The sequence below is a fragment of the Triturus cristatus genome, chromosome 2_2 (assembly GCF_964204655.1).
Source record: "Triturus cristatus chromosome 2_2, aTriCri1.1, whole genome shotgun sequence".
Classification (NCBI taxonomy): Eukaryota; Metazoa; Chordata; class Amphibia; order Caudata; family Salamandridae; genus Triturus; species Triturus cristatus.
This window is the reverse complement of record NC_140582.1, coordinates 174,709,493-174,732,015: the sequence shown is the minus strand read 5'-3', so window position 1 is coordinate 174,732,015 and position 22,523 is coordinate 174,709,493. Positions and strand designations below refer to the sequence as shown.

Genomic DNA, 22,523 nt, shown 5'->3' with positions numbered 1-22,523 from the left:
AAAAGAGAAGGTTAGTCCAGCAATCGCAAGAATGCTGAGATGGCAGACAGGTCACCCTAAACTGTGCCCAAATCAGAGCCTTCTTGTGCCAAAGACAGAGCAAACAAAATAACTTGTAAGAGAGGTGCAGATAGAGGGTCCACATTGCGGGAGGCACAACCACTCAAAGGAAGGGGCCCCCTGAGTTCGATATAGGTAGAGATCAACAGGGCAAAATCACTAATTAAATCAAAAACAAAAGGATCTCTACCTGTTTAATTCACTATATGCAGAAAGTCACGAATTGTAAAGACATACAGTGCATATCTCAAGCTGAAAGTGATACCACGACGGAGAGAAAAAAATAATCAAAAAGACTTTTATTATAATTTAATACTGCGATGCAAAAACATTGTTTATATAAAATTGAGCCATTAAAGGTAATGTCTGTGAGGGAAGCCTGGACATCTCCTGAAAAAACAGATGTTCTCAGCCTGGCATGGCCCCGCAAGGCCACCGACGAACTCGCTGCTCTACTTAGCGAGTCAGTAGTGTTAAGTCTACATCTGAAGGAGAACGTTGCTGCATCTCTCCTATCATCAACTGCCTGACAGAGTGTGGCCAAGGCCTCCTCCAGGACCATAGGTAGCAATTGGTTAACCGAATCCCATAGGGAATGGGAATAAAGGCCTAATGAGCCTGTGGTGTTCAAAGTCCGCAGTGCCAGGCTGTGGAAGAGAAAATTCTCTTGTCAAACCTATGCAGCCTCTTGGATTCTTTATCGGGTAGAGTGGTAGGGAACACATGATAAGGAGGCTTGGACCACCAAGCTCACCGGGGTAGGACCCAGTTCCTCATAACAGCTGTCCTCTTCAATTAGGTCTTCTCCATAAGGGTCCAAAGCCCCTCCTAAACGTCTCCAGGCCTAGCCATAAAATAAGGCACTGGCTCTGCTGCGGGGAGGATGTTCCTTGGCCGGTGCCGGACGACGGGCATCAAGTTTCTAGTATAAGTCTGGTATGATGTTGGGGATATTGCCGCCTAGGTTTGCCGGTGGGGCTGGCACAGGAGCACGCAGCTAGGAAGGTCTAGGTTTTGCTGGCAGTTCTCTTCTAGATACAGCTCCGGATCCTTTAGGCCTGACTCCACCGGGCGGCGAACCCACTGTTGTGGTACTAGTGGGGTCCATCCCGTGCCCATGTGGCTTGAAGGCTCTCCAGAGGGGCTTGGCTGCCCAAAAACGAGATGTATGGCCTCAAAAAATTCATTTAGCGGGTGGGGGGAGAGGGCAAGGGGGTTGCTCTTGCTCTGGGAAAATCAGGGAAGTGCAGAGCGGACCCAGACTTGGGGCCATCGAGTCAAGGGGCCTGGAATGCCGATGGTCCCTCGTCTAATTGGATGACTTCCACAGACGCAGGGAAGTTGAAGTGTGTTTGGACTTCTTCAACTCAGAGCTTGTAAGGCTTACTTGACTTCGGGCAGCGAATAGGAGGTGGCACTTGTATAGGTGCCACACAGGTCACTTTCGGCGCAAACTATGTCAACCCGAATGACGTCACCTACGGACGTACAGGGGTACTACGCAAAAATCTTCTGTATCCTGTCAGATGCCTGGTGATATTCAAAGGTAAGGACTCTGCAGATGGAAGTCTCGATCAGATAGTTTGCTAGCATGAGCAGAAAAAGCAAGCTAATGATCGAGAATCCGAACAGAGGAGACCAAGGTGGATAAAGCGCTGAATTCAGGAAGCCAAAGGCTACATGGGAGCAACCTAGGAGAGTTATAGCGCAAGAGTAGAAGGATCTCTGTTTTGCTGGTACCTCATTCAAACTGCCTTAGAAATCATAAAGGTTTGAAAAATAGAGAAGTTTGCCCAAGGAAAGCATGATGAGTGTCTTTGGAATAACTCATTAACTTTAAACCGAAGGAATAGATGAGTTGACTAAGAGGATAGATACACAGATTAAGAGAGTGGGGGTCAGGGAAGAGCCAAAATAAATCTCAAAAGGATTAAGTTTGAATTTAGAGCAATAATATAAAAAAATAGGCAGCTTGGGATTTCTTGGAAAGATTGTCTTTAAAAGTATTTGTTGAAAAGATTGTCTTTAAACCAAGCTAAAGCTGAGCCAGGAACTCTTGCTGCAAAAACATGATGAAAAGTTGGAAGTGAGAGATTGTGTCCAACGAGATGGACAAATCCAACAGGATTAATGCTTCAAGGCCCTGGCTCACCCCAATTCTTGGGTCATAAAGTTTCAAGATCAAAGCTGCAGGAAGCCTGAAATCCACACTGAGCAGAGTCCAGAACGTGATGAGACTCGAAGAAAGCCAAGCTGTTTATGAACAGCTTTCTCCAGGAGTTTGATGGATACAAAATAATAGGTTATAAATTACAGATGTTAGAGGGATTAGCAGTATTTTTAAGAGCAGAATAACAAGTGCCTGTTGTTATGTCTCCAGAAAAAAGGCTTTGTCAGTACATTTACTGCTGGTGGTTTTAAGGACTTGTAGAATAAAAGCGGAGCCAGTCTGCTTATTCTGAGAGGAACAAGGATGTTGGAGAGTATCAGATGAGACCGTAGTCATAAGACTGTGACTTATCAAGAGAAATTGGATCAAAATTAAGAGAAGTGGTAGAAACAGATGGAGGTCAATCCGAAACTGGAAATCTGATGTGGAAAAGATTTGCAAATTGATTCAAGGTTCTCAAGAAAATAGTCTGAGAAATCACTGCAGAGTGCTTATGTAGGAGTTCTGTCAGAGAATAATAAACTTAGTTTTAAAAAGCTCTTTTAAAGGGCTTGGGGGGGGGGGGGAGAGAATTTGTGCACAGATATTGACTTAGGAAGAACTAAGCAGTTCAAAAACTATTTTAACAAGTTACTTACCTTCGGTAACGATATATCTGTAAGAAACATAGGTTAGTGATAGATTCCTTACCTTTGAATTACCCCCAGGTGTCAGACTGGATCCAGAAAGCTTTTTCTTCAGCAGTACCTCTGCGCATCGGAAGGTGGCATCGGTCTGCTCCGCGTTAGTCGTCGGCGTCGTGGTCGAAGGGATGACGTCGCAGTAGCTACTTCGATGCTGCCCTCGCGCGCAGATGTCAGTTCTGAACATGACTTTCCGCGCCAGATACGCAGAGCCATGCAAGACACTGACCACTGGTGTAGAAAACTAGGGCCCTGAAAGGATGTCTTTAACCCTAGAAATCAGTTCACAGAACGGGGAGGATGGGTGGGGTGCTAAGGAATCTATAACTAACCTTTGTTTTTTACAGATATATCGTTACCAAAGGTAAGTAACTCGTTCATCTGAAAGAAACAGTTATAGAATCCTTACCTTATAATGGATACCCCAGCAATACCAACACCGGTGGTGAGTCTGCGAACCAAGTTCACACCAGAAAGTCCTGGAGAACAGAACGACCAAAGAAGTTGTCTCTCCGGACTTGGCTGTCGAGGCAGTAGTGTCTCGTAAACGTGTGCAACAATGCCCACATAGCTGCCTAACAGATGTCATTCAGAGGGACTACTCGTCCCAGAGAAGTAGTGGCTGCCGTCAACCTGGTTGAGTGGGCACGCAGCCCCACTGGAGTAACCTTTTTTACCAGAGAATAGCCGGCTTTGATACACAAAACGACCCATCTGGAGATAGTTCACTTGTGTACAGCCCGACCTTTCTTGGCACCCACGTAGCAAACAAAGAGTTGGTCATCCACCTGGAACGGTTTGGTGCGATTGAGATAAAAGGAAAGCGCTTGTTTTGGGTCCAGACGATGGAGCCTCTCTTTCCCTTTCGAAGGATGCGGAGGGGGGAAAGAAGGTGGGCAAAGTGATGGCTTGCCCAATGAGAAAGGAGGTGACAATCTTGGGAAGGAAGGATGGACGGGTCCTGAGGACAACCTTGTCCAGATGGACAGATAGAAAAGGAGGCTTGGATGAAAGAGCCTGGAGCTCACTCACTCTTCTGGCAGATGTGATGGCCACGAGGAATGCAGTCTTAAGAGTTAAAAGTCTAAAGGGACAGTTGTGAAGTGGCTCAAATGGAGCATACATTAAATATGTCAAAACCAGATTCAAGTCCCACTGAGGCATAACAAAGGGAATAGGAGGAAAGACATGAGTTGTGCCTTTTAAAAAACGATTTTCCACTGGGACTTTAAAAGAGAAGGCTGATCAGGAAGCGGAAGAAAGGCAGAAATGTCCGCAAGATAGCCCTTAAGAGTGCCCAGAGCAGAGCCCTGCTGGGCCAAAGAAAGGAGGAACAAGAGAACCCCAGAAAGAAGGGTAGAAAAGGGATCCACAGCCTTTGCTGTGCACCATGCCACAAATTTTTTCCACCGGCAGGCGTATACCGTCGTAGTGGAGGGACGCCTGGCTGCCAAGATTACATCACAAACTTCAGGAGGCAAGTCAAATGACATCACGTGCCATCTCTCAATCTCCACGCAAGGAGGTAGAGGCTGGACAGGTTTGGGTGGAGGACCGTCCCCTGCTGCTGCGACAGAAGATCATCTCGAAGAGGCAGTCAGGTCGGAGGATCGATGGCAAGGTTGAGCATCTTGGGATACCATACTCTTCGTGCCCAATCCGAAATCACAAGGATGACTTGGGCCCAGTCACGCCTGATCTTCTTCAGCCCTCTGGGCAGAAGTGGTATAGGCAGAAAGGCGTACAACAGACCGCAACTCCACTCGCGACGAAAAGCGTCGCCTGGTGAGTGCCGCCTTGGAAATTCCAACGTGCAGAATTGCGGACATTGTGCGTTCTCTACGGTGGAGAGTAGATCTAACCAAGGCTCTCCCCACAGTCGAAAGAGACCTTGCACCCCCTCCGAGTGAAGTCGCCATTCGTGATCAATCATGCACCTGCGGGTGAGTTTGTCCGCCCTGGTGTTCAGGGAACCTGCCAGGTGTTTAACCACCAGGGATTTTCCCTGATGTTCCAGCCATGTCCGGAGGCGGAGGTCCACCTGACATAGGGTAAATGACCCCACCCCGCCTTGTTTGTTGCAGTACCACATGGCGGTGATGTTGTCCGTGAACACCTGCACTACTACTCTTCCCCGGACAGAGGGAAGGAATGCCTTGAGTGCAAGACGGATCGCCCGGAGCTCCAGAATGCTAATGTGGAGTTCGGACTCTGATCTCCGCCTCTCCCATGTGGCCGCCCCATCCCAGAAGGGATGCGTCCGTCACCACTGTGTGCTCTGGTTGGGGAAGGGAGAGGGATCTGCCATCGACCCAATCGTGTTTCGCTAGTCACCACTGCAATTGTCATGCAGTGCCCTCCGAGATCTGGACGCAATCAGACAGATTCCACTGATGCTGCGCCCACTGAAAGTTCAAGTCCCACTGCAGAGCCCGCATATGCCACCTGGCATGATCGACCAGCAGGATGCAGGAGGCCATGAGGCCTAGCAGCCTCAGGGTTATCCTGACCGAAATACGGGATAGAGGCTGAAAGATCAGAATCATAGCCTGAATAGCCCAGACTCGCTGTTCGGGAGGATAAACCTGAAACCGCGCTGTGTCCAGAACTGCTCCGATGAAGAGGAGCTTCTGAGAGGGAATCAGGTGTGACTTTGGCACATTGATGGAGAACCCCAGCTAATGCAGGAGGTCGGCCGTAGTCTGTAGGTGGGAGACGATAGTCTGGGGTGAGCCTGCCTTCAACAGCCAGTCGTCGAGATAGGGGAAGACTGAAACCCCGATCTGCGCAGATGAGCTGTGACCACCGCCATCACTTTCGTGAACACCCGAGGGGCACTGGTAAGGCCAAAGGGGAGCACGGTAAACTGAAGGTGCTTGTGGCCTACCGTGAACCGCAGGTACCGCTTGTGGGCCGGCAGGACGGGGATGTGAAAATAAGCGGCCTACAATTCCAACGCTACCAACCAGTCTCCAGGGTCGAGGGCAGACAAGACCTGAGCTAGCGTCAACATCTTGAACTTCTCCTTCCGGAAGAAGCGGTTGATGTTCCTGAGATCCAAGATAGGACGCAGGCCCTTGTCCTTCTTGGGAACCAAAAAGTAGTGGGAGCAACAACCACATCCTACTTCTGGGGCAGGAACGCGCTCAATTGCTTCCTTGGCCAAGAGAGCCGTGACTTCCTGTTGGAGAAGGCCCAGGTGATCCTCCGACATACGGTGGTACCGAGGTGCAATGGCTGGAGGGTTAGTCTGGTAGGGGAGGGAGCAGCCCCTTCGGACTATCTGCAAAACCCACCTGTCCGACGTGATGGTGTGCCAGTGGGGGAGGTGATGGCGGATCCTGCAGCCCACTGGTGTTTGATGGGCCTGAAATGTTGGACTAGGAAGGTTTAGAGGCTGCTGCAGAAGGGGTGTTGGTGGACTGGCCTGCCCGGTGAACCACAGTGGTGGTTCCCACGTCCCCGGCAAGGTTGGGGAACTTGTGCGGGCCTGTGGGTCTGGGCAGGACGTAGTGGGGCACCCCTTCCGTAGCCACAAAAGGGGAGAAAAGCAGACTGCACGGGGCGGTTGGAGTGGCCCAAGGACTTGGCCGTCGTCCATGAGTCCTTGAAACGCTGCAGAGCATTGTCTGCTTTGTCGCCAAAAAGGCGAAGGCCATCCAAAAGCATGTCTATGAGGGTATTCTGGACATCCCCAGAAAAGCCAGTTGATCTCATCCAGGCGTAGTGTCGAAGGGCTACCGACTTGGGAATCGTTCTGCCCAGAGAGTCGGCGGTATCCAGCCCACAACAGATGATAAACTTTGCCGCATCCCTCCCGGCGGCGAAAGCCTGGTAGAGCATTGTCCGGGCCTCCTCCGGACACAGAAGCAGCACTTGCGCAACCGTATCCCACACGGAGTGGGAATAACAGCCCAACAGACATGCAGTGTTTACCGACCGCAGTCCCAAGCTGGCGGAAGATAAATTTTCTTCCCAAGATGATCCAGCTTCTTGGATTTCTAATCTGGTGGAGCAGTAGAGAATGCGCTCTTCGAGGTAGAGGCTTGGACCATCAAGCTCTCAGGGGGTGAGGTGTTGGGAGAGGAAAGTGGGGTCGCCCGGAGCCGGGCTGTGGCATCGGGCAATTATCCTAACCACAGGAGCCCCAGTGTTGGGCCTGGATCAGGTGCCCAAAAGGATGTTGGTGAGGGCTTCACTGAACGGCAGCAGGGGCTCCGAAGAGCTCGCTAGCAGTTGAAGCACCTCTCTCAGGAGGTTAGCTCTGACCGTCACTGTAAGGAGCTCGTGGTTGAGATCCTCAGCCGCCCCACTCAACACCACAGCAGGTGAGGTGCCAGAGGAAGCGGCACCGGTTGAGGTGTAATAAGGTCAACCGTCGCCGATCCGGATCTAGGCCTGGATCCAAGAGGAGACAGTGGCGCCAGAGTCAAAGATGCTGGTGGAGCAGTCCTAGGCCGACCAACCGAGTTCGCGGGGCCCAAAGGCGCACTGGCGGTTCGGGCTGCCCAAAGATGGCATGCATCGCCTCGTAGAACGTACGAAGCTGGGCAGGAGTCACTCAGGGTCCCGGGAAAGGAGGGAAACCCAGAGTCGGCTCAGCAGGCTCCGTACGCGGAGCCATGGGAGGGGCACCTCCCGCATCCCTCGTCAAGTCAGCCAACCAACGGGAGAAGTCAAAGAGCGACTATGCTTCTTCGACTTCTTCTTGTGCTTCGAATTACCTGACCCAGAGTGCGAAGACTTAGAGGATGAATGATGTTGACTCTGAGATCGGTCCCTCGACCTCACTGGCGACTGGGAACTTGAACAGCGCGGAGCAGATTGCCGGCGCTCAAGAAGTTTTCGGGACCGCTCCAGCAAAGCCTTCGGAGCCAAGGACCTGCAGTCGGTGCACGACTTGGGGACGTGGTCGCGCTCCAGGCAAAAGAGGCACACGTGGTGCGGATCCGTAACTGACATCAGTCGAGAACAAGAGCCGCAATCCTTGAAGCCGGGCATCCCTACGTGCACCAGGACTCAAAATATGTTGACAAAAGTGACTCAAAAAGTTCAGTCAAAAAGTGACTGGAGGCACCGCTCTCTCCAGATCTGCGCTGGCTGGCGCAGAAAATTAAATGACTGACATCAGCGCATGAGGGCGGCGTCTAAGTAGCTACCGCGATGCCATCCCGACGACCACGATGCCAATGACCAACATGTAGCTGACCGACGCACGGAGGTACTGCTGATGAAGCATCTTTCCGGATCCAGTCTGACGCCTGGGGGTAATTCGAAGGCAAGGAATCCATAACTAACTGTGATATATATATCTATATATCGATATTACCTACTGGCGGTCGCCAGTAGGTAGTTATAGTTAGGACCACGTTTCCATAGGAAATCCGCAACATTCTATTTTGAATAACTTTGGCGCCGGTCGACGAATCCTCGCGAATTTTTCAAAATAGGTGGGGCGCTACGCTCAGCTCCTACCCTGAAAGTCTCGGGGGATTCGTCAAGCGGGGGCTGAGATAAAAGGGGGGTCCCAAAACGCGTTTTTCCCATGCATTTTTCCATAGGACCTTTAGACAGGGCCACAGCCCGAACGGCTGAACAGAATTACTAGAAATTTGGCAGAGAGGTAGTCCTCAGGTCAAGGAAGTGCCTTTTGTAGGTTTGGTGTAAATCTGTTCAGTAGATTCTGAGAAAATAGCCTTTAAATCAATATATATATCTGAGCCAGCTTACGGTGCGCTTACGGTACGCTTACCGTACGCGTACGGTGGCGAGCGCGATTCTGATTGGCTCTTAGATCTTAGTAAACATTCGAATCGGCCGAAACCAGGAAGCGGCGGCCGCCATTTTCTCTCTCGCACTGAGAGTGATTTTTAAAATATAAAGCCCAAAAACATGTAAAGGGGCTGTTTAGACAGCTCCCACACACATAGCCATGTTGAGGGAGTCCCCAAAGATCCCCCAAGGCCAAAAACGGAATTTTTATTTTTTCGGTAATTTCGCCGATTACGCTTACCGTACGCGTACGGTAAAAAATTTAAAAAAAAAAAAAATTATCCACACTTTCTCCTCCCCGTGTGCAATTGGTGCCCCGAAGGGCACCAATTGTGCATGGCTTATTACACATGAGATAAACTAAAATATTTAAAAAAATATTAATAAAAAAAAAAATTATCCACACTCTCTCCACCCCGTGTGCAAATGGTGCCCGAAGGGCACCATTTGTGCATGGCTTATAAAATCTACGAAAAATTAAAATATTACCTTTCAAAACGAAGTGCATCATATGTCCTCCATGTGCGCACGGTGCGCGAAGCGCATCGTGCGTACATGGCCCATCTAGCGTAACGTGCGTGCACGGCACTAACTGCGTAAAGTGGGCGCACGGTGCGCGAAGCGCACCGCGTTCTCACTGTGCGCGCACGGAACGAACTGCGTTAAGTGGGCGCGCACGCCACGAATGGCGTAAAGTAACTTAGCATTTAAAAAACCGTACAAATTCACTGAAAAAAACCATAGGTTTCACACACGTTATAGTTAGGAATTAGCATTTAAAAAACCTTGCAAATTCACTGAAAAAACCATAGGTTTCACACATGTTATAGTTAGCGGAAATTTTACTGATAAAAAACCAATGAAATTCCCCCGTTATAGTTAGTGCAGGCAACTATAACTCACGCGACCGCAATCTTCTGCTGATGACATATGTGTCTTTATGAAAAAAAAATATTTGTAATATATGTATAGCTAAAAATGTATGGAAGAAGACATGGGCAAATAAGTGTCTAAATACAGTATTAGCATCAGCAGAGGATTGCGGTCGCGTGAGTTATAGTTGCCTGCACTAACTATAAAGGGGGAATTTCATTGGTTTTTTATCAGTAAAATTTCCGCTAACTATAACGTGTGAAACCTATGGTTTTTTCAGTGAATTTATATATATATATATATGACAGTTTGTAATAAACACTTCAGCACGAAATATTGTGGTCCGTGTTAGTTTCATCCCTTATAAGGTATCTGTAGAAGCAGAGTGTTTGATATGTAGATATATTAAAGCGCCATTACTGGGAACGGGTTGCGCAACAAGATTCCACCAGGCCGGACCGGGGAGACTCACCACAGAATTTTTATTGCACAAGCAGGTCAGATTCCTGGAACCTTACCGTGATTTAATCCAGGTACCTCAGGATAGGAAACTCATTATGCAATTCAGGTTTGGGACTCTCTCCCTGTGAATGAGGTATTAGCCAAGTGGCACACCAATGCCCAAGTCTAAGCAATGCCCAGGATACAAGGCACCCATGAAGTCTGTGGCCCACGTGCGGTTTTGCATGCCCAGTTAATGCGCGCCCAAGATCAAAATGGATAAAACCTATCTGCCAGCAAATGGGCACACAGAACTACCGGGAGGCCTTGCACATCCTCAAATTCTATAGTAGACCACTCTTTGTATGACCAGTTGCTAAGTTCCTTGGCCATATGTGGGGCACTAGGAGAAAGACACGAGAAAAGAAGCACAGAACTTAGCGGGCTGGCTTCTAGCACCTAACTGGCCCTGGGCACAAAGTACTATTGCCCACGGAAAAATATGCTCACCAGTAGTGGCATTGCACACGCACATTATTGTATATAGTCTATAGGTTGACCAAATCCACTGGTTACAGAATTAGAGGTCCTTTTGTGGCAAGGAGTTATATGGGCATTTTATTATTTTATTTTAAATTCTGCAATATTTTAAGAGTTTTGAATCCTGTACTGTTAGAATTAACTTTTAAGATGATTTGTTCTTACTCTTATGATGAAAGGCAGTTTTTTTTATAAGGCATGCATGCTCTTAAAAACCAGGTCGAGCTTAAAACTTGCAGTGTGTGTCCCATGTGGAAACTGGATCATTCATTCAGTCAACATTCATTCAACTGTATACATGCTATAAAGCCTCTGTCTTTGCATAAGGCTGAACTTGCGTGTATTTCGTGCCATGTTTCTCATGAACTGTTTAGTATATATATCCTTTTACATGCTTTATTCTTATCTGCTTTTATGACACGAGTTGTCGAAATAAAGCTTATATTGTTGTTGCATATATATATTATGGGATAGTGGGCCAGGCTTTATTAAAGAAGTGGGACGAAGCCATTAAGCCAAAAATTGTAGGAATAAATTTGCTATGTAATGAAGAATTAAAGAATGCAGCAATGTTAGTACAAGAGCAGTTTGAAAAGTTTGGCTTTTCATACTAGAAGTGGGAGTAGAGTGAACAGAAGAAGGAGAATTAGGTGTACCAAAAGGAATTGAGCATGGTCTCTAACTAGGCCAACAGACCTGGGATGAATACATCTAAATAGCTTAAGAGGAGCAAAGAAGAGATCCAGGTAATGACCAGTGAAGTGCATAGAGCCAGTAACATGAAGGTGAAAATTCAGCCCAGGAATGTATTCTAAAAGAGGAGGAGGAGGGAGGTTATGCGCATCGATCCACGTTAAAGTCTTCAAGCACAGGGAGTGAAGAGTGCCAAGTAATCTGCTAACGATGTGACAAAATAGGAGCCAACAGGAAAAGTTGGGCCATAGCGGAGTATGCCCAAGATGGCACATAAAGCTTAGCTAGTGATTGAAAAGCCAAATAATTAAGCATCTGGGAAAGGAAGGAGGAGGGTGGGAGAGATGGCCAAGATGCTTTTCTTTTTTTTAATTGCATGGACTACACCTTTCCTGTTGGGGCGTTGTTTAGTGCAGCTTTAGTACATTTAACTTTACAAAATGAGTTTATTTTGAAACGTTTTTCTTTTGATACACTTTAAACTCTTCATTATTTTTAGGCGGTAGTCCATAAACTATACGGTTTTCAATTTATGTTAATGGCGTTCCAGGTCCGTGCCTTCTTTGGACCTCAAAGGCTCTTTTGGAGCAAAAGATACAAATGTTTTATTTTCAGGCCTAATCACGCGAAGACAGTCCCTGTGCATTAAAAAGATGGATAAATGTGACCTTGTGTATTGAAACTGGTTCTCGTGAAGCGCTCCAATACTTGCGGATCGAGTTTGCGCAATGTGAAACTGTAAACAAAAAAAAATACGTTCTTCTAAGTAGGCTGGGCTTCGTATTTTCAGTCAGTGTGTCATCTTCGGATTGTGGGAAAGGAGGTTGCAATAAGCGTCAACACCGGGAACTTGATCAGTTTCAGGGGGGGGCAGAAAACAGCACTAGGTCGAGGAAAGTTTTGAAGTGGAGGGTATTTTGATTTTATTGTTAGAAGGTGGAGGTACACGAGTGCCAACGCTCCTAATTAAAGATTGACCATGGGCAGGAAGGGAGACTCCTGAATGTTAACCTTTAGTCAAAACAATGAGCACTCGAGAACCATCGTAAATGGGCAAACATGTATGTTATGAGGTTTGGCTGAGGGCCGCATAGATGTTGACAACCAGTTTAGCAAAGCAAGACTGAAAACTTAATTTAACCTCTTCAGCGCTGCGCGGATTCCCGCGCGGTGCTGAAAGTTCTGAGCGCGGGCGGGGCCATGACGGAACGGTTCCGTCATAAGCACAGCCCAACCGACGTGCATGACGGAACCGTTCCGTCATCGGCGTCGAAGAGGTTAACTAAAAGTACATTTTTCTGAAAACCCAATTACATACTATATAACAATGTTTGTTACTCATGTGATGTATAAACAATGTGGCTGCGTGGTGGGTAGTTTTGAAATGTCAAAGAACCTTTTACATTATTTTGTAGCAGAAGTACATTTTAAGTATATTACACTTACGACATTGGTCAACAGACAGAGATTTAAAGACCAATTGGGGTTTAGAGGTTGAATGTTTTTAATAGCAGATACAGGGAAATGGTGTACACTCCGATCACATTAAAAGACGATAACACTCAAAACTCAGAGAGATAACAGATACCTTCATTCAACCATGCATCTGAACTTGATAAGAGTGGATGTGACCTAACTGCTAGAGAGGTGGATCTCATTGCTGGGGAAGCCGGTTCATGGCTTGGCAGGGACGTTCAACATCCTATAATTCTGGACAACTCACTTAATCTTCCCAAGCCGAACGAAAAATAAATGTGTCCAGCTGTAACGCAACTGATGCTCATGTAAAGTGCTCTGATACCTTCCGGTCTACTTTGCTCTATATAAAACTCCTCCCCCTAAAAAAATGAAAAAACTCATTCACATTAATGTGTTAGTCAGGTTGCAACCCTGAAGCACGAGCATGTGAATTGTTTTGTACCTGCTGAAAAGTAGTGAACGTGAAACACAGAGCAACACCAGATATAGTAACGCGCATAGACTTAGACAGTGCCCCATATCAGTGCTGTAATGTGGTATAATGCCCTTGAACATGTAATGAAATATAAACAAGTGATGGGTGGAATGCCTCATTTCATCTCAGCCCATGGTAATTATGCAGGGCCAGCATTACTGTACATTATTTGTACCCTGTCAGGCTCTGTTTATTACTTCTCAAAGCTCTTGCAAAACAAAGATCTGAATCGCTTTTCACCATTGCACCATAAACATATATGGTGCTTTTCTTGACTAGGGAGAGTTTTATAGGGAACTCTTTACAGGAGCTGATCTTGGCCTGTCTCATCCGAACCCAGGAAACCCTTTTAACTCCCTTAATTCAGCTTGCAAGTCAAATTCAAAGTCGGGATTTGCAATAATTTATTATACCAGCTAAATGTGATAAATGCTAGCTAATTAGCTGGTGGTAACAATTAGTCATTTGTGATGCAATTGCAAGCGTTTAGTCTCTTAATACTTGTGTGATTAATCTTCCTGTCCAAAAGTATGATAAACATTTTGCACATTTTTCCCCCAAAAAAATCTGACTGCAGAGAAAATTATGATTTATTTTTTTAACACCTAAAAGTGTGTTGAGGGTGAGAGGAACTTTGTTCCCCCATACCAAATACAGGACACAGTTTATGTGCAGTCTACATTTTAAAAGTTGCACCAGTAGAATTCGAGTAAGCTGCGCATAAGGACAGATCAATGCTTTAAATTGTATCTTAGTTAAGAGTAATTCAATGTGTTCAGGCACGTGCTGCACAAACTCCACAATATCAGGTGGCAATGTCAGCATCACAGTTTAAACCCTACGAATGATCGTACAGTAGTAACATACTCAATTAGGTCAGAGAGCAAATAGTGTAGGCATTTAAATGCGTCAGTTGTGGGTGTGTATCTGTGTCTTTTAGTATGTTATTTACAGCCCTGATGAAGGTCTCGCATTTGCACGAGTTTAACCTATTGGCATTGTAAATGACAATGCCTTTTAATTCTGTTTTAAAAACGAAAACAAAAATATATCATCTTTTTTCTTCTTAAATGTTCAGTGTCTCTTTGTTTGCATACAGAACGGAACTCAAGCAATGCAAAGTGAAAAGATTGCACTTAATATTTTCAAAACAAATAATGTACAATAGCTGATTTGGGCAGGAAAAAGTCAGAAAGTCCATTACTTACAGCTTTTGTATTGAAAAGTCTCTTAAGCTCAGTAGTGCTACTGCTAAACATGTGTGGCATAACAAAATTTAGGAGGGACATCAGTTCCAATAGATTGTTCTGTACAGGTGTCCCAGTGAGTAGCAAACGATTCTTTGCCTGCAGACAGAATACAAGGAAAATATACATTTTAAACACCATTTGCAATTTTAACTACACATAATCAATCTTGAGAAGCAAACTCTCCTTGAAGGACTCTTTCTAGAATGCATGACCATATTGTTTTTGGTCATTACAAAATCATTACAAGTGCTACAAAGAACAGTCTTGGAAAGCAGATCACATGCGGAAACTATTGCCATTCAGAAGCTTCATTTAACAGAGAATATCAAAAGGATCATGGCTGGCAAACCAGACGCAGGCATGATAAATTATAAAAAAATAAACATGCAGGAAGGTTAGGTAAGAAGGTGCACAGGTTGTGTACAGGAGGCTCCGCTTTCCCAATCTTTGCATGAGACAGCAATGCTCGTAAAAAGTGAAACCTCGCTTTATGTAGGGTCTGCATTGGTGGGGGGCTACCTTTTTGGGACATTGGTTGGGGCAGTGGAAACTGAAAAAAATAAATAAAGTTGGAATTGGTTCAATCTTAATGTGGACCTCAATTGTCCATGTATGTTTGTAATACAAATATTTGATTAAGATAGAGTTGGAACGTCAGCAGATTAAAGTACGATGCACATGTTATTGTGTGGGAAGAATTTAAATATATTCAAACCATTTAACACAAATACTAAGCGCGGACATTCTAGATGGGGTGGTAATCAGTGCATGGTTTGAGTTACCGGAAGGCCTCCAGCAATAAAAAAAAAAAGCCGCTGGGAACGAATTGAAACATTGTATACACCATAAATGTCCTGACTAGGTTGAGTCAACAATTCCAAATCAGGATGATCAATAGTTTTAAGGACATCTTTTGCAAGAGAGCACCATTTGGCCTTCACAAGGAATTATGTGTGGGGATAGCAACAGTACTGTAGATAAGGAAGTATGCAATAACGTTTTTATTCTTTCTAGTTATTTAAAACCATAACAATTCGACAAGAAAATTTAAAAGAGCTACAGAGAACAAAAAAAAGGAGATAAAATTACAGCTGACCAGTTTAAAATATACAATTGTCTATTCAAAGCGTCATGAAAGTGCACATTCATTATATCTTTTCCAATCGATAGTAAAATACTTGCAAAGTTTGTGGGAGTTGCAGCATCAAAGAAAAGTGGTTTGTCAAATGACATCATTAAGTGGTTGGTACAATGATTTAGGCATTGCCAAAAGAATCACCTTTAACAGAACCCCTGGAACTAAGAACTTAAATTTCTGAAGAACAGACATTGACATTATAATGGACTGTATGGTGAGTGGTTTAACAACTATTTCCAGTCGAAGTCAAAGTGCATTTTACAATGGCCGGGGGTTTACGAAACCTGACACGCACTAGTCCGGACCAAGGTTGTGGGACATGATGGTGTGTAACTTTAACCACCAACATTGGACAGCAAGATTATAGACCAGTTAATTAAGTGCACTGTGCAGTTTAGTTGCGCTTCCAAAACTAGGCAGTTCCAATCAAATTCATAAAGTGCATTTCACAATGTCAGGGGGCCTACCAAACTAACATGCACTAGCTCTGATCAAAAGTTGTGAGGGGTAAAGTTGTGTAACTTTATCAGCAAACATGGCCCAGCAAGATTGCAGACCAGTTAAGAAAGTGCACTGTGCAATTTCGTTTAGGAGCAAAAACCAGGCAGCAACTTTTCTTGGGATCATCATAATTGGACAAGCCACAGCCACTTTTAACCAACCCCAAACCCAAAAGTTGTGAAGCAGGAGAGTTCTATAGTTATTAGCCTCCAAAATAGTTCAGCAAATTTGTCGACCCGATGATAAAGTGCACTGTGCAATTACATAAAGCAGCAGAGACCAGGCGGCAGCTGTTCTTAAGCTAGAATTAAGTGAGCAAAACAGTCTGCAACTTTAACAGCCCTCATGTTCAATATCTTAAGGGCTTCCATGAGAAATTTCACTAACCAGGCTGAGAGCTGTGCATCTACTCCACTCAAACAGGCAGTTATAGATTTGTTACACTGCTTTATGCCCAAATGTCAAAATATTGGTTTTAACCAGTAACACCTTAAACATTTTTAGCTAGGGCAAAGAGAAACAATAAGCATTAGAGATGTGTTGATTATAATTTCAGTCAACAGTTATAATCAGAAGAGGCTTTTAAGCCCCCAAAAGTGGATGCTTTTAAAGAGATTAGTCCACGTCTCCGTCTCATAAATTCATTTTTGAAGGCCAATTTCCTGGGGATGGACAAGTATGAAGCTTTCTCCTGGTTTTGATAGAAAGCACTCTCAGTTCTGAATGAGCCTTTTGAGCTAACTCTTGCCAATCTTCTTCTCCTGATTTTATTTTTGCGTTTTTGGAGCTTAATTTTGGTGGCATATTTTGTTCAAAATGACTGTGTGCCCAGACATTCAAATGAGTCCCTCAAATAGGGGTCCCATTGGAGCTTTTTATCCTGGATGTCTCACCTTATTAGTTCTTGGAGACATCCTTTGGGGGCAGTCTTAAGCTTATCGCAATATCCAAAAACAGCTTTCAGTATGATTGATTGTTTGCACAGGCCAAATTGCAGTCGTATTTGAGACGAAGGGGCAGCATCTGGAAGCTCGAACAAGCGTCTGTAGCATCCGGTTTGGGCTTTGTCCAGCCATATGGTGAGAGGATTCTTAAATATCAACGATCTGTAGGTTAAGGTTGGCATAATTAGCGTCGATTACTTTACAAACACCTATAAGGTCTGGACAACGTATCATTTTTGAAAGCTCATGATCATGGACAGGGCAATTTCTGTTAAGATGGACAGCTGTGCTAGGTGGGAGCCACACTGATTGAAGTAGATGCTCAGATACTTTATGCTTGACACTTGTTCCAGTTGTGCATCATTCATAAAAAATTAGACTTTACTTTCCTTTCTAGCTCCACAAACCATAGGTTTTTTTTTTTGGAGTGATTGACGGATAGCTTATTTTCCTTGCAATACAGCAAAAGTGCATACAAGGATAATTGCAGCCCAACAGCTGTATAATTAAATAATAGCGTAATAATAGATTGTCATTGGCATTCTGGAAGCACTGGATGAGAGTGCCTACAAATCTGGGGGGAAAGACTCATACTGAAGCTAGTGCACCAATTATGTTAGCTAAACAGAGAGTGAATAAAAGTGGGGCTAGAATGCACCCCTGCTTTAGACAAGTGTTGGTCCAAATCGTATGTGTTGTAACTCTATTTGCAGATATTTTAAGTCTCACCCAAGTCCTTGCATATAGACTCACGTTAGCTCTCAATAGGTTTTCCTGGATACCCACATTTTGCAGCTTCCGTCAGTCTCGATCTGTCAACTTTGTCAAATGAAGTGGCGATATCAATAAAGGCTACGTACAGTGGAGGGGCATCCTTGATGGTAGTGGCCTTGATCAGGAAGGAGAGAATGCCCATATGATCCTCAGTGCCATGGCCGCGCCTAAATCCCAGATTGAGTGACTGGTATTTAAGCCTTCAAGGTGTCCCATTCCTCATCAGTCATGATTTTGACAAAGCATTTGCCATCAACGTCAAGGAGGGCAATTAACCTGAAGTTGGCGGGTTGATTGCGCATTTTTTATGATTCCGAGTTCATATGGAACCTCTTCAACTGTCCGGCACATCATTCAACAAGATGCAGTCCTTGAAATGGGGGCCTAATAAAGAGACCCATTCCTCAATTGCAGATTTATAATTTCTGGTAAGCAGACCATTTGGTCCCGGTGCCCCAGCTGATCGAAATGAAGCAATCATTAGGTTGATTTTACCCTTGCTGGCCATGGCCTAACACACTGATCAAGATTTTTGACCAGTTTTGTCAACAGGCGGGGCGTCAGAGCCAGACCAATCATCTACAGTATTGTACAGATCATATATGTATTCTGTCCACTTTGATGCTGGAACAGACGGAGTACCCTTCAAATTGTTTCCATTAGATCGTTTCTGGATTTTTTTTAAATCGAGGAGTCATGGAGTTCAATTCACTGTTTATCTTCGTTTTCTCAAGCAATTTTTCATACCTTTGCTTTATAGGTCTTACCCGCATTCTGAATCTCCTCCACTCCTGAAGAGGGTAATGCTGTTACTGGGGGCTTTTCTCAAGAGCTTCTGTTTTAGTTTAAGAACTCTTCATTCAAGGATTTGATTGCTTGTTTATCTACTTCCTATGTCACTCTCTACTTGTCAGCGAACATGCTGAGTAGGTGTTCCATGAACAAGGGCCAGTGTAGGGGTGAAGAGGACTGCTCCCTTGCCCTTGTCTTAAGGGCTTTCTTCAGTTCTTCTCTTTTTTTAAGGCTGTTGGCATTGTGGACTATCTTCTTCTTCGAAGACCACAAACGCCCTCCTGGTTGCCAATTGTGTGAGAGTCTGGTGGCTATCATGGAGAGAGAGAAAATTAATCTTGTGTGGTTACTGATCAAACTGTGTTTCACTTGAAATTGCTTACTTGGAGATCATTCTGGGTGGATATCCAAATGTAGTCCATTAGGGAGGAACTAGAGCTTGTAATACAAGTTCAAGATGGCGGCTGATCAAAGGCACATCTGCCATTAAGGGTTCTACAACCCAACAAATTGGGAGTGGTGGACAATTTCTTTCCAGCCTTATCCTTATGATTTTCATCAAAGCAATCTCTGGAATATGCCATACAATGTGGTCCTCCTGTTGCCATTTGAACTGTTCCACTGGTCCTATTATGTACATATTTTAATCGCCTGCCATTACCCACATGGCTTTGTGATATTCCTACCTTAGGATTTTAATCGTTTTTAGGATTTCTCCTTTAGCAGGTCTTTTCTTGGGCTGGTTTGGATTTTTGTAAATACTTCCGACAACAATTGAAGGTACATTCCTGTGATGTGCTTTATTTGCAGTAGTGACTTTCAGAAAGATTTAGGCCCCCGGCCACTTGCAAGCTCTTTTACTTCGAACTCCAGGGTTTTGTGTATAGGAATAGAAAAACTTCCAGAGAAATTGCCTACTTTGACATAAGGTTTGGCTGTTGTGAAGAATTCAAAATAATCCTGCCATATTGTAGCCACCAACTAACATGTCTGTTGCAAACATACTATGTATTTTGTTTGCTAATTTCCTAAATCGCATCAGTGTCTGACATGAGGTTAGTTAGGCCTCCATGGTACAGGAGACAATGGTCCCTGTGGATATGAACTTAGAAATAACATTAGAAGCTCAACACCATCTGTTAGGTCAAACCAAAACAAGAACAATCATGTTAAACATTTTATTTCATGTTAAACAGTGGGTTCTTATGCACAGAACCATTCACATTTGTTAAATACTCTTGTGAAGAGGTGCCCCGGAGGGGAGGAAGGGAAAGGTGCAGCAATGTGCAAGTGTGAAGGTAAGTGAAAGAGGGAGGGCAGTGAACAATATGTACATCCAAATCATAAAGAGCCAAGCCAGCCTCATCAAAGGCTGTATCTATTTACAAAACCATAATGTAGGAAAACACAGTGAAACTATCACAGTTGTCCAAAAAAGTAAACACAAAATAAAGCAGCTGATGTTTCGACCCAGAGTAATATGTAGGTGAGTGAGGTCCTTACAGTAGGCACTTCATCAGGACCACGTAGGGGGCACCTACGAATAATTAAAGGGTTGACTTTTTTTTAAAATTATTTACAGGTGGTGGACCCAGGTGTGAATGTGAACAATTAATTGGAATATTCCATGAGCAGAATTGCAATCCAAGAGTGTGGTAGGAGGAGACGATATTGTGGGGATAGAGTATCTTGAATCGTGTGATGGTTTATTGCCTTTCAGTGCGAGCTAGATGCCAGCCAGCACATTCTTTTGTTGGCAACTCCATTCCTGACTTTGGGTTTTGTAGATCCTTTGAACAGCAAACAACAGACTCCTGCTTCTTATTCTGATGGTTAATTAAATTTGGCCAGGATCCATGAGTATTTTGGTATTGTCACTTTACTGATGCCAATACCCCATTCTGATAGTGTTTTAGAATACCACTCCACACGTTTTGCTATCTCCGCTTCTCGGATCAGTCCTTTGGTAGCCTCCTTACGGTCATCCTTTGTCCCCGGGATGAATGCGATGTGGTGAAGGTCTTTGTATTCGAGGGTATCCAGGCCAGGAAGGGCCGATAGGAGTTTAAGTAAACTATATCCCTTTATGCCCCTTCTGACACACTAGTGGGATTGAGGTCAAGGATTCCTTCCAGACCCGCATAAGGAACAGAGTGCTGTTGAACTTTTGAAAGGGGGATGGGCGGGTAGAGCTCAGTCTATCCATTCAACCACATCTGATCCTAGAATCCTAATTGGTAGGTTTATTATATGAGTTTGTAGTTATCTGAGGAAATTGAGCTACAGTTGCTTGTGGAGTGCATTTGATACAATCAACCTGTGACGAATTCAGGTCCAGACACTCCTTTTTGTTTAAATAAATGCCTTGTGACAACTGGCCCATTCTGTGCGTTTCCACAATGTTCTGCGCGATAGGTTTTCTCACTCCTTTCTTTTGTTTGGTCTCAGCTCCAGAGTTAAATGGACTTGGACAGACAATAGTTTCCTCAGTCTGAGCCACGGCAATAGTTATTTTTGGAGCACTCCCTTGATGGCATGTCACCTCATCAGCTGGCACTGCATTTTCTGAGATTGGTCATTCCACTGCTAAGGACAGTTTGAGACCTCAAGAGTAGGTTGCAGTCCGCCTGGTATAATGCTACCATTGTCCAATAATATTTCCTTCATTGGATTTATATTTGTCTTCTTATTGGATACCAAGTTAAACTGCACATACAGGACACTGGGTAGAAATGCCCAATTTGTGCCAATTGTTTCGATATGATGGATCATCAGGCATGTGGCAAAGCAAAATTCCCAATCCCCAACATCCATTTTACTTTCACCTTCAGCAGGTGTACATTCAGACTGATTTTTGTTATCTATGTCCGTGTGCCATATTATTTGCTCTAGACTCCACTAGCACCACACTGTCTTTCGATCTGAATTCTTTTAGCCAATGATTCAGTGCTATGCAAAAATGTGGACATTTGACAATGCATTTGTGAGAGTCAGGGCATATGATGTACTAAGAAATGCAAATGCTTTGACAGAGCTATTCAGGTTGCACATCCAATTCTGGGGTTTGCTATGCTGCAAAAGCAACTATCGATAACTGGACAATGCCATTTCTGATCCGAAACTATTGCTTTGTATTGCATGAAATCTTCAATCTAGCCATTATCCTTCAGCAACCTAATTATACAAAAAGCAGTGGGAAAAAGATGTTCAGATTACATTAAACCTACGCTATACACAATGTCCAGATATTTTTCATCAACACGGTTTACTTTACAAATACTTGTCCTACATACTAAAAAAAAAAACATAGCTAAATATTAACATAACTAAACAAATATTAGAACAAGCACTGGCAAAGTCAAGAGGTTTAGATTAAATGTGCAAAAGGCATGGAGCCTTCACACATTAATGCTAGACAAGAAACAAAAGCTAGACTGTATCGAAGGCGAGCAAGCCTTAAATACAATACCTTTTGTTCGTATATCAGATAAAGAGGTGCATATATGAAAAGCAGTCCCTTGGAACAGTTCACTGAAAGCACTTGCGGAGGTGGAAGCATTCACCCAAACCTACCAACAGCATTTGGTTTGAGATTAATCAACACTCCACAAGACTGAGCCATGATATGTTTGGCAAGATCTCAAGCCAATGGATGGTCAAAGAAAGCCAGTGACTGGAAGGAGCAACTTTTCATTTTGATGAAAAACTTTGTATAATTCAGTAAATATTAAAATTATTGCTAGGCTGTCTTACCGATGAAATGAGAGGTTCCTAAAGCATCACTGCTGTCAAAGAAGCAATTGTTTACATTATTCATTAACTTCCTAGCTTTAAAGTCAAATTGGGAGAGAGAGATGTGCACATGTGGTTTACTGTGGATATATACAAGCCTTTGTGACCTACTGACACCAATGTTTTCTCAATACAATGAGATTCTA

General features: G+C 44.3%; 1 protein-coding gene across 3 annotated transcripts in view; it reads right to left on the bottom strand.

Annotated features, from left to right (window-relative positions):
• The window catches only part of SMARCAD1 (SNF2 related chromatin remodeling ATPase with DExD box 1), a 683,175-nt gene that overhangs the window by 206,131 nt on the left and 454,521 nt on the right, over nucleotides 1–22,523 (bottom strand). For all 3 annotated transcript variants that reach the window (XM_085641145.1, XM_085641146.1, XM_085641147.1), the window contains one exon: nucleotides 14,395–14,532. In XM_085641145.1, the coding sequence (XP_085497271.1) occupies nucleotides 14,395–14,532 (138 nt within the window). The remainder of the gene's footprint in view (nucleotides 1–14,394; nucleotides 14,533–22,523) is intronic.